General features: G+C 36.9%; 1 protein-coding gene across 4 annotated transcripts in view; it reads right to left on the minus strand.

Annotated features, from left to right (window-relative positions):
* RPS6KC1 (ribosomal protein S6 kinase C1) overlaps positions 1 to 16,865 on the minus strand; it is a 180,827-nt gene that overhangs the window by 25,694 nt on the left and 138,268 nt on the right. For 3 of the 4 annotated variants that reach the window (XM_039230102.1, XM_039230101.1, XM_039230103.1), the window contains exons 10-12: positions 16,240 to 16,372; positions 5,028 to 6,623; positions 4,667 to 4,756 (exon numbers count right to left, since the gene is read on the minus strand). In XM_039230102.1, coding sequence (XP_039086033.1) covers positions 4,667 to 4,756; positions 5,028 to 6,623; positions 16,240 to 16,372 — 1,819 coding nt within the window. The remainder of the gene's footprint in view (positions 1 to 4,666; positions 4,757 to 5,027; positions 6,624 to 16,239; positions 16,373 to 16,865) is intronic. The other variant, XM_039230104.1, reaches the window with a different exon arrangement.

The raw sequence follows: 16,865 nt of genomic DNA on the forward strand, positions 1-16,865 counted from the left end.
ACAAATCTATTTGACTAGTGATAAATTAAGGTCTAGAAAGTCTTAAACAACATGCCCAAGGTCATGCAATGGCTGATGTGGGACAAATACTGAAGTTTGGTCATTCTTAATTCTGCCTTACTATTCTAAATCTTAAACTTAATGATGGTCTCATGATATTTTAAGCCATCCATGATCTGGGTCCTAGATCTAATTATCAAATACATAACTATGACATAGAGCACCATGCTTAGAGAAGCAACAAAAGACATGTAAGACCCACTGATGACAAAGGGCAGAAGAGACTACCCTCAAAAAATATATTCATAGCCTATTTGATAAAGTCAGGCTAGAAGAGCAAAGGGTGGTAGTAAATAAATGTCATGCTCGAAAGCTGAATTTTACAGATAGTTTCAGCATGGTTTTTCTGTTTCACTTTTCACCGTCAGCTGTGAGCTGTTTCCAAGTGTGAAATCGCCTAAGAGAGGAAGCAAAGCTGTCATTTGACATCTGGGAGCGTGGAGATTGGCCTGCAGTAAAAAGCATTCTGGACTTCTTCAATTTACACACATATTCACCTATAAATTCTCAAGTCTGAAAAGTATTCAACGAGAAATATCAATGTAAATTCCAAGCATTTATAAAGGCTCATAGTGGAGTGGAAAATAAAGGTGAAGGACACACTCTGATAGGTACCATAACAACTTGTGAAGACTGGAATGAGAAACTTAAGTGACTATATTAGCATAATAACGAACATATAAACAATTTTACTCACTTGCCTTAGATTGCATATTAAACTTCAAGTATAGTCTTTTGTGTTTTATATGCTTAATATTATAGGTTCTATTTTCTGGCTGCTTTTTTTATGATGAGAGTCAAAACTTAAAAAAATACTTTCTTGACACTTTATTCTTCCTTTATACTTAAAATGCTATAACAAAAATTTATTCTACATTATGGTAAATAGTTTCAATGATAAAGCACATAAAATCCCTTGTGTGTGGAGTACACAAATACAGAAATAAAACCAGAGTAATGACAAAGAAGTCCTCTAGAGAAGAATAATCAATTTACTCCAGTTTTTGTTCTGTAAACTCTCACAACGAAAAATAGGAGAACTTGTCTGAAGGTCTCTTAATAAAGTACTTAGAAGGCCCCCAGTGTGGAAACGAGGCTGTGTCATGTTTGTACTGTCATGCTATGCAATCTAGTCCCACTCTGGGGTCTATTTCTCTGCTCTTTCTCTTCCTAAACTCTGTCCTGTGTATTTCTTTGATATGAAAGGAGCCCATTTACCATAAATGATGGTTACTTAAAATACAACCTTTCTAGAGAATCATTCTGGATAATCTAAGGATACAAAGTGAACCTAAAAGGAATGGTCTCTATTTTGGAAACAGGGCTGGATTTGATCAGTGAATTCGTATTCTCAAGACCCACTCGATAGGCCTGCAGCTGCAGCCATTTATTTGCTGGCTTTTTCACAGATGTAGACAGAGAAAGCTCGTTGGTTTTTGTCTTTTTGTTACTGGACTTGTTTTCCTTAATATAAGAAAGTGGAAACTTTTTTTAAAAAGTTCTTCATGTCGTTGTAGAAACTTGTGAATGTCACATATCCTTGGTCGTAAGCAGTGCTGAAGCGACCATGACTTTTTAAAATCTAAGATCGCAAAGTTGGCAGAAACGCTACTTAAATAACAGAAGGTGATCATTTGCATTTCAAAATTTATCTATCTTGCTTTTCCCCTCAATTAGACCAAAACATGTTGATTCACAGGTTTCTGTGTGTGTGTGTTTTCTTTTTTAAACTTATTTATAGAGCAGAATAATGGCCCCCCTGCTAGTTTGGCATGTGCTCAAGTTTCTGTCCATGTAAATCGAATCTGTTACTGGAAATTTTTCTCAAAATATAAAGGCACATCATCCACAAGATGAAAAGATACACTGCTGATATTATACAGCACAGGGCAGGTGGATAATGTTTTTAGGACAAATATGTGATAAGGATTCCCAGGAGGGAGGAGTGGTCGGGGTAGAGGCTGCATGCTGTTTAAACAGAAGTGGATCGTTCTCATCATAATCTTATGACAACTTTACTTTCTAACCAAACATCAGCTGCTTAACATGCCTTAGAGTTACTCGGACAATAATACTAAGGTTAGAGTTGGAAAGTGTAAGGGCAGAGGGATGTGGGAGAGAATTACTACAGCCCTTAGTGTTTCTAAGAGTAGATAGACTAAAAGATGACTAAGTACTCTGTGTCCTCAAAGTATTAATGGATTTGTGACTTCTAAGCATTGAAATATTAGCATATTAGCATTGCTCCCACCCTTTGAAAAAGAGGAGGAAGCCCTATTTATAGTTTTTAACAATAGCACTACTATTCACTTTTGAAACAAACAGTAATTTACAATTTTTGGTTCCAATTCCCCTTGCATTGTAAGCAAGGGGTGGGAGAACCCAGACTTAACAGAGTTCTGTAACTCTAGATCATCTACATTACAAGACTAGCTCTACTTTTCAGTTAAGGCCATTTTGTTTTCTCCTGTTGACAAAACAAATTAATAGGTCCCAAAAATAGAAGAGACTTTCCACATTGTTCAGTGCATGCTATAAAGCTAGAGCAGTCTTGCAACTCACAAAGCTTGGAAGTACAATTCTTTCATGCAAATAATTAAAACAAAGCCCTTCTTCAGACAGCTTTTTTCAAATGTTAGTGAAGGACAACCTGGAAAATGACAGCAAAAATGCATTAATGGTAGACTGCCACCTGCTGGTAAACTTTGAGAATTGTGATTTCTGGGGAAAGACTTAAAAACAGGGAAACTGATCTGGATTAAATTCACTGTTCCAAGTAGACAAAATTAAAAGTATGTATTTGTTGATGAATATAGTATAGATTTATTAAACACATATTAAAATTTTCAGGATGTCAACATGCTGTGAATATTAAAGTAAACATTGCACGTTGTAGAAACAATCGGCTAGAATGCCAAAGTTTTCAATAAGAAAGTGAAAATAAAAATAGGAAATAAGGACTCAGTTATAAACACGAAACAATGCCTCATGAACATCTGGTTTGGATGTGAGGTTTATCCTGCACTTCACTTCTGGATTTAGTAGGTTTCATTTAAATGAACTTCCAGATTTGGGGAACATGGGTGGCTCAGCTGGCTAAGTGTCTGACCCTTAATCTCTGCTCAGGTTATGATCTCATGATTTTTGAGTTCAAGCCCCAGGTGGGACTGTCAGGCTATCAGTGCAGAGCCTGTTTGGAATTCTCTCTCCCTCTCTCTCTGCCCCATCCCACTCAGTCTCTCTCTTTCTCTCTCAAAGTAAATAAACCTAAAAGAACTCCCACATTTAATTTTGATCCTAAAACCTTCAAATTCATTATGATTAATATATGTATTTACATACACTGGCACCTAAGATGTTATTTATCAAATTATAAATGGGAGTGAGTATTTTAAAAAAGAACCAGATAACCATAATAAAGTGATTTCACTATGAAATTATTTTTGTTATCCCATTAACTAAATCGTACTAATAAGGCTTCAAAAAACAGCATATTATCTACTTGAGAGAAACAAAAAATGTAGGCATGCTCTATTGCCCCTAGGAAGAAATAAAAATCAAACACCGCTAATTTGAGGGAAGAAAGAGTATAACACTAAGAAAAAAAAATCCATTGGGGCATTTGCTTTGCAAGTTGAAAAACTTAACTACTCCCCAATCCAGGAATAATTCTTAACAATGAAGGTTGTAACTTAAAACAATATAGCTCTTTCAATCCTAATTATAATCACTTCCCATTATGCAGGGAAACAATGTTAGCATCAATAATACACTGGTTAGCTAGGAAGCGTTAAATACTGTATTAATCAACACCTAAGCAGATCATGTCACCATAATCAGCTTGAACCTCCTCTGAAAGCCAGTGGGGTGACAAGTAAAGTAACTTGGGCTATCCAAAGAGGCTGAGAGCTGGGCAAAAGGTGAACGAACTTTGGATTCAAATATAGCCCCATGTGCACTGACAGAAAGACACTAACTCGAATCCAATTCATATGCTTACATGACCTGTAATTATCGGCAGAGAATCTAACACCCCCCCCCCCCGAAATAAAGCTCTAATTTTTAAAAAAATAAAGACAATACAGTAAGAGCAAGCAAAATCTGTTGTGTCAAATATGTGGCTCAACTGGCTGTTTTAAAGCAAGAAAAACATGCTTCCTAAAATGTCTCAAAGGCAGAAAGAACTCTAAAATCTGCTGGGCCTGCGAGCCTGGCTCATCACTGAAGTCACAGTATCGCGTTTTTAAAAATTCCATATTCTTTCCACTTTTGTCCTTGGGAATTTTACTCCTTTAGTCAGCTACCTCTCACAGGGAATTTAAAGGTCCTTCTAAACACTGAGAAGTTAAGACATTTCTAAGACAGAATTACCTGTCTCTCCTAAGAGAAGTACAAGTCCATTTAACAGTAACATACACACACACACACACACACACACACCTCTGGAATATATAATGGTTTTATCCCCACATTTTCTTTTTTGAATACTCAAGAGATACCCAAGTCCAACACCTATGTGAACCGCTAGTGAAAAATACAACTTCTATAAGGAAAAGAGAGACATTGAACTACTTTTTCAAGTGAAACATTTTGAGACTGCTCTAACCTGGGGCACAGTACATTCTCTCCATGGCATCGCTGTCACAGGAATCTTCAACCTCGCTCCACCTGCTAAAATACGTTAGCTGAATGTGTCCTAAAAACAAAACGACAGGAGAAATCAAAACATTTTTCTCTTCCATTTTCTGCAGAAGTGAACTGTAATTACTCCTTTTGTAGCTAAAAACAGTATCATTAAGAATAATGGCATCATTAAGTACTAGAAGCTATTACTGGGGGTGAATTTGCCGCACTGATAATGAAGCTCTAGACAGGAAATGAAGATACTAATTACAAGATAAAACGCCTACTCAGTTAATTGGAAGCAACAGCGAATAAAAAGAAATGCATTTGCAAAAGTTCCTGACCTCTATCATTCAATAAGATGTTGTTTGGGTTCAAATCGCGGCACACAATTCCCTCTCTATGTAAAGCATCAAGGGCTACCACCATTTCAGCTGCCCATCTCTGAATGCAGCCCTCAGGGATGTAAAACCTGGAGTTTAGTGCTAATTTTTTATCAAGGTCCTCAAAAATCTGATGTATTTCCTTGTCTCCTTCTAGTGCTAATCCACTCTCTCCCTTAGTCTCTGAGTCTCTCTGAAATAAAGTCAGTTCCTCTTTAGCCAAATCCTCAGTTTGATCTGTAAACAGCAATACTTCTTCAGTTTTTAAAGTGTCTGTGTTTACATTATATTCATGAGCACCTGAGAGTGGGTTAGAAACATGGAATATGTTTTCTTCCATGTTGTTTGCAGTTACTGTCGACTCAACCGTTCCAAGGCCTTGTAACTTAGGATCCGACCTGTGTAACAAAGACACGTCTTCTGAACTACCATGACCAATGGCTGCTACACATAACATCCCGAGATCCCCCTGTACACTGTGTTTCTCGGCTATGCTGTGGGGTTTAGGCCTGGAGGGATCACTCAATTCCTCTGTGCCTTTTTCTTCACTTGCTTGGCGTTGTTCAGTGCTCAGCCTGAGACATAAAACATCGGGGGCTTCCAACAATTTACTTTCAATTATGCCTATATTAGTCTGTGTAAATGGAGTGGGTCCCATTGCTGCACCGTCCTTGATGGGCTCCAGTTCACCAGGTAGATTTACAAGGAGATCAGGTCTTCCTTCCTCAGTGCCGATGACATCATCAAAAGCAGCATCTTTAAAAGAAATAACTGGGACAGAGTCATCTGAGCCCCTGCTAATGGTGTCCTGAGCTATAAACTCTACCTTGCTTTCGCTAGTACTGAAACTCCTGGAAGTGCCGTCTCCATCTGGAAGAGTGAAAAATGGTTTCAAAGGCTCTGACTTTAGACTATACAATTTTTCTCCAAAATCAAGGCCTAGGAGTTCACTAGTGCTATCCTTACTATCTATTCTAAAGAATTCCATGGGGCTGTTTTTAGATCTACTAAGGGAATCTGACGTTCTTGGAGAACTATCTGCTTCTAGGTCATCATCTCCAGCAAAGAACTTCAGCTCGTGAGCTACGTGCTGGGTGCTGGAGCTGCCACTGTCAGCAGCGAGGTGTGCTGGGAAGCTTTCGGTAATTCTGGTATCAACAGCACTCCCTCCGATCTTCATGAAAGGCTCCTCAGTCAGTGACCCTGGCTCGATCTTTTCTTGCCCATATTCATTGCATAGAGTCAAATAACTCGTGGTACACTCTTCTTCTGAACTTGAGCCAGAATCTGGCCATTTTGGAGAGCTATCCTGGCCTTCTTCATCTTGGTTGCTATCATCTTGAGAGCTTGGAGTAAGACTAGTCTTCAGAGGCAGACCTTTAAGCATCGTTCCACCATCGCTTCCTCTGGATTCAAAGCTGCTGCTGTCCTGAGGACTAGAAGTTGGCTGTTGCAGGTGAACTTTATTAAGTGCAGATTTTTTCACTTCCCCGATGTCAAAGCTTTCTTCAGGACTTCTGTTTAGAAACTTACTGATATATGACCAGAGTTTGCCACCTGTGAACAAGTATAACCAAAAAAATTTTTAAGATCCCCAAATTAATGGTTACTTATTGAAGCCAATAGAAAACAAAAACTATTCTAATAATCAGTCAAAAGCAAGTCAGCGATACCCATTAATATCAAGTGTGCTATAAAACAAGTATTTAAATAAAAAAATTTTTTTTTTGTGATTGCTGACTGGTGAGTATAGCTTTAAACCTATCTCCTTGATATCAATTATTTTTTAAATGACAACCTATTTTTTCCTTTGAAATTAGTTTAACAAATACAAATATGAAATCCCACAGCTAGAACACTGCTTTAAATATGATTTAGCTGCTGGAACATGTGATTATGTTCTGAGCTGTTTATGTAGTAATTTTTTCAAGCATGGACCCTTGGTCAAGTGGAAAAACATAAATAAGTGCTGCTTAAAACTGTATATACTACAGTGGGGGGGTGGAATCAACAATATTATTCCATTTTGAAGATTAGAGGGAAGATATGGCATCTGGTATATAATTATGCCATTATAAATGACATATTAATAACAATTTCCCCATCTTCTCCATTTCCCATACACATCATGCATGGTAGAAAACCAAGTAAAGCTACTGAGGAAAATTAACTGGGCATTAATGAGGCAAGCTACTGAAATCCTGATTCTGTATTCTGATATATATCAGAAACCTATAAAAAGTAAAATCATAAAAATAAATTCATAAAAATCAAATAAACACAAAGTAATCCAATGTTTTACCAGTAACACTCATTAGTTATTTCACTTTATTTTTCTTTTGTTTTAACCATTAAAAACTCAGCCCGTTTTGCTCATTAGATTCTTTGAATAAATGGCTATAATAAGTATCAAACACCTATCAAAGCTTTACTGTATTATGAGAAAAAAGAATAGTTAAATTTGATCCAGAAATCTTATAAACAAAGTATGCAGCAGCATACTTTGTGAAGATACAACTATAGCTTCCAAAAATGGGAAATAATGTGTTAAAAATGAATCCCCTCCATTAACATGGAAAAGGTAATTTTTTTCAGCACATTTTTATTTTTTTTTTTATTTTTTATTTTTTTTAATTTTTATTTATTTCTAGGATAGAGAGAGACAGTGTGAGCAAGGGAGGGTCAGAGAGAGAGGGAGACACAGACTCCGAAATAGGCTCCAGGCTCTGAGCCGGCAGTCAGCACAGAGCCCGACGCGGGGCTCGAACCCACGAACCGCGAGATCGTGACCTAAGCGAAAGTCGGATGCTTAACCAACTAAGCCACCCAGGTGCCCCTTTTCAGCACATTTTTAATGTCTTTCTTAAGCATCTTATACCAAGGGTGACAATCATAAAAGAAATAATTACTGATAGTCAATTATTGTGTATAATAAACAGGTTGGTGGAAGCATCCAAAAAAATCTTTTTGTACATTGCCATTTCATTTCACTTTAGAGAAACTCAGTAAATACATAAAGCACCCAGTACTGTGCCTATTATTGAGTAAATGTGCAATAAATGTGCAATAAAGGGTAGTTGTTACAATATTAATCCTAAAATACTCAGACATCTCCTTTGCCGGTGACCTAGTTAACAGTCTTTTCCTATTTTGATAATAATTAATAGTATTGGACATTAGGCCATTTAACTTTTCACTCTCATTTTTTTCTTAGCTAACTTTCTGTCCTCACTAGGTTATTCTTAGTGTTTCATATCTCCCCAGAGTCAAACTAAAATTTAAGGGTTCATACTGAACTTTGAAACACCTTTGAAAAGAAGGCATGCATTGATTTCATCTTTTTTGTTTGTTTGTTTTTTGTTTTTTTAGTTTTTTGACAACAACAGCCACATTCCTCTCCTCACAATCACTTCTGTTATGGAACCCTACAGTAAAGCCTGAACCGGAATCTGGAATTCTTGTACGCAATCCAACTACAACAACGTGTGTTGTTTCCGGGTCTCCTAGATGGGGGCTACTGTGAGGACAGGACCGTTGTTTTCCTCTTTATCTACTTCCTGCACAGTGTGCAGGACATGGCGGGCATTCAGTTGGTGCTTCTTTAACTCAGATGGTAACTAAGAATGTGATGCGCCATCACAAAGCAGACAGTCATTGCAACGTTCCAGTAATAGCAAGACGCACTAAAATTCCAAGAAAAATTTCATTCATTCTTAGGCCAATTTCATCTGAAATCTAAAATTCAATGTGCTTAAGTTCTTTCGTTTTGTCTCCAAATGACTTCCTCTTTCCGACCTCTAAGCCACTCTCACACAAAAGCTTTGGACTAAACTTAAGATTATTTTTTCCTCCCTTGTTTTTCTACATCTGACAAGCTTCCACGTCTTTAGGGTATGCCCATAATGTTTCACATGTTTCACACAGTTTTCCTCTTCCATTGATTCCTTTGGCCAGTCTGCTGCTTGGAATAACTTTATAGTTATAATTCGATTCCTGCTTTAACTCCTTCCTGTATCACCCTATCGTACTAACTGCTGCCTAGTTAATCTTCCACTTTAGCACAGATCTTACATTATTACTCCATTCAAGAACCCAAATCCCCTCGACCCACTGAATGACATACCAACTCCGTTGAGGCACTGAACTCCTCAGTAATACAGTGTGTCAAGCTAAGACTTAGTTCTCGGACTCAGCTCATCAAATAATTCATCAGAATTGGATTTCTCCAAATATAACCCATTCTGGGCTTTTGCTCAACCTATACCTACCACTTAAAGAATTTACCTTCTCATTAGTTTGTCCAATATCTGCTTATCAAAATCCCAACTCTTCTTGACAGTCCCTCAGAATTTGTTTTCTTTTTACCAATTTTTTGCTATCCCCTCAGCAAATATGACTATCTTCTCTGAATCTTTTATATCCCTTAGTCCCTGTTACAACATTTAAAATATTCTAGTTCACATTAATATTACTTTTATATTTTTATCATCTCCTTTACCAGATTGCAGGGAGAGGATTCTGCCTAGCATGTAAAATAATATGTATTAAATAAATATTTATTACATTGGGTTACAAAAAGATGACATCTTTCCAAGTATTTTGAACACTTGTCAAGAATAAAGGTCTATAAATATTAATAATGTCATTATATTTTATAATACTTTATTCCTATTTTAAAGCAAATATATGGTTTTATTATAAACAATTTTAAAAAAGAAAAGAAAAACAAAAATAAATAAGTCACCTATAAACACCATTAACTATCTTTTCATTTATTCTCAGGCTTTTTATTTGTGACTAACATCACATCACATCATAAACGTTTTCTAATTTTCATGAGGCTATGAACTTGAATGGCTATACAGCATGTCCATGGGATAGATATTATGAGGTATTTAAATGTTCATCTATTGTGGGACATTCACATTGTTTCCAATCTTTTACTATTAGAATTAAAATAATATGTACTTTTACATGGAAGTATTTGACATCTCTGCCAATTTCATCAGGATAGAATCCCAGAAATGCAAGTACTAGATCAAAAAGCATGAATATTTTTAATGCATCTGATAATGTGTTGTGAAGCTGCTTTACAGAAAGGCTGGACGCGAATCCACTCCCGTAAGCACAGTGCACTAATGCCACTTCATAGCAACTTGCCTATACTGGATATTACCAAGTTGACCAATTTGATTAATCAAATATGGCACCTCACTTAATTTCCATTCTTTTCATTATTACACAGAATTTTTAGATGTGATGGTTGACACTTTCTTCATAAAATTTGTGCCTAGCCCAAACAAGCATCCGAAAGTGGATTGTAAAAATGGTATTTTTCAACAGAAACAAAACTGTTTTAGCCCTTCTCCACTGTTTGCTAGGTGCCCAGGTAAATTTAATACTTGATATAGAGCTATGGAAGCAAAAGTTGAGTCCTAACCCATATTTTTTAATCAACTACAAAATTATGAAAATCACCAAACTTACAAGAACACATTATTTCCACTGAAATTTCTCACCCACGAAAGTTGAATAGGTTTTACTTTTTATCAAGATAAGATCAGGCCTAACAGACAAACTTACACAAATGTCAACATTATTATTATTCTAACATGAAAAACATTATCCTTTAAAAAAATCCGTTATTGCCAAATCTCAAAATATAAATAAAAAATACCTAACTTATTTATAATTTTTAACACTTTAGAAATATAAATGACACCTTTCTAAGCCCCATTGAAGCCTATAAAATTGGAGAGATTAGCTATTTCAAGTTATGAAATTAGTAATTCATAAAGTTTAATGAAAACTCTGTGTTTCTCATTAAATTTTAATTTACTGGTTTTCTGAAAGATTGCAAAGAATATTTGTTAAATGGGCTTGGCCAGAATTAGAATCTGACACTAACAGGTCTGATAAAATACTGCTGGAACAATGCTCAAAATCATTTTCCGAACCAGGAATTCCACTTCAAGAAATTCATGTTACAAACAGTTCTCAAAAAAGCAAACAAAAGTATACAAAGACATATATGCAAAAGTACTAGAAACAATTTAAACACCAGTTAATAAGAGAATAGTTAAATAAATTACGATAAATCTATACAACCAAATATTTTTTATCCCAAAAAATAATAGCAATATTTGCAAATATAGTAAAACCTTGGACTGCAAGTAACTTGCTCTGTGAGTGTTCCACAAGATGGGTAAACATTTCTAATAAATTTTAACTTGATAAATGAGCGATGTCTTGCAATACAAATAGTACATGACACCAAATGTCACATGATCACAACTGAGCCAATGGTTCTTGAAATTCGCTTTGATATACAAGTACTTTGGATTATAAGCATGTTTCTGGAACAAATCATGCTCTCAAGTCAAGGTTGTACTGTACTTACATACTGTTTACCATGTGCCAGGTACTATTCTAAGTGTTTCACATACGTGAATTACTTAATCTTCACATCAACTCTATGAGGTGGACAATTATCATCCCAACTTTACAGAAAAGGAAATGGAGGCACAAAAACATTAAATACCTTGCCCAAGGTCACACAAACTAATAGTAGTCTGGCTCCAGATTCCTTGTTTTTAATTATTGCACTGGTCTCTCTTAATACAGACCTATATATACTGATAAGGAAAGTTGTCCAAGGTACATTGTTAAGATGGGGGAAGAAAACAGCCTATAGAACAATATGTAAGATCCATTTTTTTTTTAACTAGACAGGTAGGGAGAATATATTTATACACATAGGAAAATCTCCCCCTATTTCTTGAGAGTGGAACAGGGCATTAAAATGACTAGGAGGAGAGACTTTTTATTTTTATGTACTTCTATACATAGTTCAAATGTATTGCTTTACATATTAGTTTCATAATCAAAACAAAAAAACTAGTTAATAAAAAAAGAATCATTGCACCCCTTGAAACTTCACCCAAGTAACTTGGGGCAAAACCCTTTCCCATCCCTCATCTCTGATGTATCCACATGTGCAGGCTTTTCAATCATTTCTTCTTTTTTTTTTTTTTTTTTTAATTTTTTTAATGTTTGTTTATTTTTGAGAGAGACAGAGAGTCAGAGCATGAGTGAGAGAGGGACAGCGAGAGAGGGAGACTCAGAATCTGAATCAGGCTCCAGGCTCTGAGCTGTCAGCACACAGCCTGATGCAGGGCTCAAACTCACGAACCATGATATCATGATCTGAGCCGAAGTTGGATGCTCAACCGACTAAGTCACCCAGATGTCCCCATTTCCTTCTAACCTAGGCATTCACCTTTTCTCTGACTCAGCAGTCAGCAATTCTGCACTGAGCACCTTCTGTGTACCAAGTATTCTGCTAAATGGGGGGAAGGGATACAGATGCTGAAAATCACATAGTTCCTAATCTTAGGAATTTCAAGTTTTAATGACACACATGGCCTTGACTGAATACAATTATTTTCTCACCTTTTCCTCCCCAAACAGAATTAACATAAGGGATTCATTAATAGGAACAATAAACATTTTAAATCTCTCTCCTAAAAGCCTGTCTACTATATCCAACTGCCCACTCAACACCACCTGGATATTTAATAAGTATCTCAAACTTACAATTCCCAAACTGAATCCCTGACTTTTCCCCCTCCGAATTGACCCCTCCCACAGCTTTCCCCATCTTAATAAATGGGAACTCCCTTCTTTCAGCTACTTAAGTCAAAAACCTTGCAAGCGTGTAAAACAGAATCAGGTCAGTTCTATCTTCAAAACAGATTCAGAATCTAACAATCATGCCTTACCACCTCCACCACTAACACTATGGGTGAGCCACAATTATTTTCACCTGCATTGCTACAGAAACTTCCAAACTGGTCTCACTGCTTTTGTCTTTGCCCTCCTAGACTACATTTTCCACAAAGCAACTAGAGTGAGCCCTATCTTGCCACTCCTCTGCTCAATATCCCTCAATGGCTTCTTTTTTATTCAGAATAAAAACCAAGCTGTAAGACCACAGAAGGAAGATCTGCCCGCCAGCCGCCCCACTTCTCCACATTCTTCCCATTCTGCTCCAGCTGCAGTAACCTTGCTGTTTCTTATGCCCCGAGTACACGCCTGGTTCCAGGCCTATGTGTTCTTTCTTGCTGAGATGCTCTCCCCTTACCTATCCACAGCACTCCCCCCTCACTTCCTTCAGGTCACTGGCCAAACATCCCTTTCTTAATAAGGTGACCACTCTAGATAAAATAGTAACCCCCACCACACCCTTTTGGCATTCCCTTCTCCTTCTTTTATTTAACTTTTCTCCATAGAATTTATCTCCATCTGACATATATTTACTAATGTATTTGCTTATTATCTTTTCTGCTTCTCAGTGTAAGCACCATGTGGGCAAAGTCTTCCTTGGTTTTGTTCATTGCCACGTTACAACTAAGCCTGTATCCCAGTAAGTGCCAATATATTTCTGACTAAATGAATTAAAAATGGAAGGAAAATCAGTCCAAGAGACTTACATGAATCCTGAATAGTCCTGTAAGCAGGAGGGAGCTAAAGCCACAAATCACAAATATTCGAGCATTCATATTACAGAGAAAACAATTGCTCAACACTTATTTTTCAGGAATAGCTATTTATACATATGAAATTAACGTATTTGTGATTTATGCACAGCCTTCTAATTCACAGAGGTAACAAAGAAAATACCACTCACATGTAAAAGATAGCACACTGCCCATCATACACCTCACCTGATTACTCAAGTGAGCAATCCAAAAAATTCACCTAGATTCCTCTTTCCCTAACCTAGAATCCATCACAGGTCCCACTGAGTCTACCCTCAAAGCATAATGGCTAGAACCCCAGAAGGCCATGCCGCCATCATCTCTTGTCTAGACTACACATTGCTTGTAGGCTTACCTGTTTGTAACCCATTCCCAACAGCCAGAGAGATCTTTTTAAAATGTAAATCAGATCTTGCCATTGCTTTAGAAATCCAGTGGGTTTCCAATGCACTTGAATAAAAGCCAAAGTCCTTACCCTTCAGTACAAGACTCCTGCCTATTTCTCCAATAGCCTCATATACCATAAATGCCCTCCCCTACTATACACTCCAACCAAATTGTCTCCTTTCTTGTTCATCAAACATTGTTTTTGCTTTTGATTTCTTACTTAAACTGATCCCTATACCTAGAAAGGGCTTCCCACTTACATCCAAACGGTTGTCATTCAACACTCCTCTTAAATGGCACCTTCCTAGAGCAGGCTTCCTAAAGTAGTTCCCCAGTCATTCTTTTATAGAGTTCTCTGTGTTAGAGAGCAGTATAGTCCCTATTATTAGCCGGTATTATCAAGCTTTCTGTTTTCTGTTGGGCTCTCCACAGGAATGTAAGTTTCAAAGGGACAAGCTCTTTTCCTGTGTTGCTCACCTAAGAGAGAGTCTAGCACAAAATACATGCTCAATAAATTTGCTGAATGTTAAATGAATTTACAGTCCCTATTTGCACTTTAACTTAATATCTGTGTGTTACAAAATCTTCTTAAAATTAAACAACAGGCACCTGAAATGAACGGTCAACAAGAGATCCTCCCTCACCAAGTTTAAAAACTTCCAGGACAAATTCTATGATCACGTAGCCATGCAGAGTCAGGTGTGGCCAACAAAGGAAAAGAAGCTTGGAAAAGATCATCTAAAACAGTGGAATTTAATTGATAAGATTTTCTCAGATTAAAGTAAAATCAGTTGCAACAGCAGCTTTAAGGAGTGTAAGAGAGACTGCGAAGATGGCAGAAGTAAAACGGAAGTGTGTTCTGGAGAAGGAAGAGAAAGAACAGGAAGAGGCTGCAAATAGCAGAGGCAAACTAGAATCGAAAATTGGCCACAGATAATCTCCAACATGAATAATCCACACTGGGTAATAGAATATTGACTATAATTACATTCATCCTACTGACCTTGTTCTAAATTATTATGGATTATTACTACGCAAGTTATTTTGTTCCACACCAGAGGTGGCTGTATTTCGCTATCAGATGACATGACCTCTAATTCAATAATGTCTGTAATGCACTGGTATCCTCAGATAAAAGCTGTCTATAATGTCTGAACAAAGGTGAATTAGTTATCCAATTCACACACGCAATTAACTCTCTTAATACCTGAGAGACCATGGAGCCCCTTCTGAATTTCCTATTAAATACTACATATGGAGGTCTTCCCTCCATCTGTAGTTATCTTGTGCTGTACTTCATAATAAACAATATTAATAGTTTATTGCCCCCGTCAAAAATCTTGCATTAGTTATCATAAAAGACCTCATTCCACAAAGCAATGACTCATTTTCCTGGGCAAATGCATTAAATTCAAATGTCATGCCTATTAGTAAAACATAACACTTCTTTATTCTCAGTAATGTAAAAATAATAATAGCACCTTCGTGAAGTATGGAAAATAATTTAAATTTTTTTTACTATTTAAAAAAAAACACCTCTTAAAAGCCTAAAGGCGATTGTTTATTATGTGGATTTATATTTATATGCTGTATTCAGTCATTCTAAATAAAAGACTATTTAAATTCAGGTATTAAAGGGCAAAAACAAATCAAAACATTGTATTTTTTTGCCACCTGTTCCCTCCACCAAGAGTTGAAATTTCATAAATAGTTTGAAGGCAGGGCACCATGCCTCTGCTTTGTGCCCATATGTGATGCCAATGGCTGAATTCGTAAAAACTCAGATCATAATAACTAGGTAATGTCAAATGTTAAGCAAATACCCATGCATTCTAAAAAAGGAGGTAATTAGTTCTTCAGGGGATGCTTTTTATTTAAGTCATCTAACATTAATGTATCCTTTTTGCAGAGAACACAATAAAACGCCTAAAATAAAGCCTAGCTCTTTTAGCACACACACATTCCCCTTAAAGTTCGCGTTGGAGTAGATCAATTCTGGGAGAAAGCAAGTAGTTATGGATACCTAACAATGTTACTGTAGTTCAAATGACATCTGCTGCTCACCTGGGCTTTCGTTTCCCCTCACAACTCAAAGAGAATGGAGGAACGAGGAAACAGTTTCTTACGTGTGTTTTGTATGTTTTATCTGCTCATGCAATGACAAGAGTAAGAAGGACATTATGGAAACTGAAAAGCTAAGTGGACGACATTCTTTGCTCCATAAACAATTTAAACTACAAACTAACCTTCCGCATGCTGCAGCACAAGAAATACCGACTCCTCAGAAATGATGTACTTGTGCAGACACACCATGTTGGGCACACAGCGGGGGATGATGGTCTTTCTGTTCCTGCTGTATTCACTGCTTTTCCTTAGACCCTGACAGAGAACAAAAAGGTCAGTTGTACCCTCAGTTGCCTTTGGAGCCTGCTGTGCTCTGTGTTTATCAACCAAACTAATCTATCCGAGTTACTCTGGGCTTCAGAGAAACCACTCATCTGCTGCTCTATGCCCCTCAGTCCCTGGAGGCTCTGCTGATGGCGTCTGGCGTGAATCCAGAGAACGGAAGATGCCACAAAGCTGCCATTAAAATCAATTACGTGGGTCAGTGTTTTTATTAGAGATGCTCTCAAACTAAGTCATCAGGATGACACACAGTTATTTCTCTATGACCTTTTCTTAAGTTTTATTTTACATATATAGAGAGATCTTTAAAGCAGTAGACATTGTGAGATCATGCGAATTTCTGAGACACAAAATGTAAGCCTAAACAGCCGATTTAAAATTTTATGCCAAAAACAGTATAAAGATTATTTGAAGTCTTCTCCAAAGGAACAAGGTGTGTAGTTTCTGATGGCATACCCTGGTTTAA

Source organism: Hyaena hyaena, unplaced genomic scaffold (genome assembly GCF_003009895.1).
Source record: "Hyaena hyaena isolate Hyena2069 unplaced genomic scaffold, ASM300989v1 scaffold_43, whole genome shotgun sequence".
Lineage (NCBI taxonomy): Eukaryota > Metazoa > Chordata > Mammalia > Carnivora > Hyaenidae > Hyaena > Hyaena hyaena.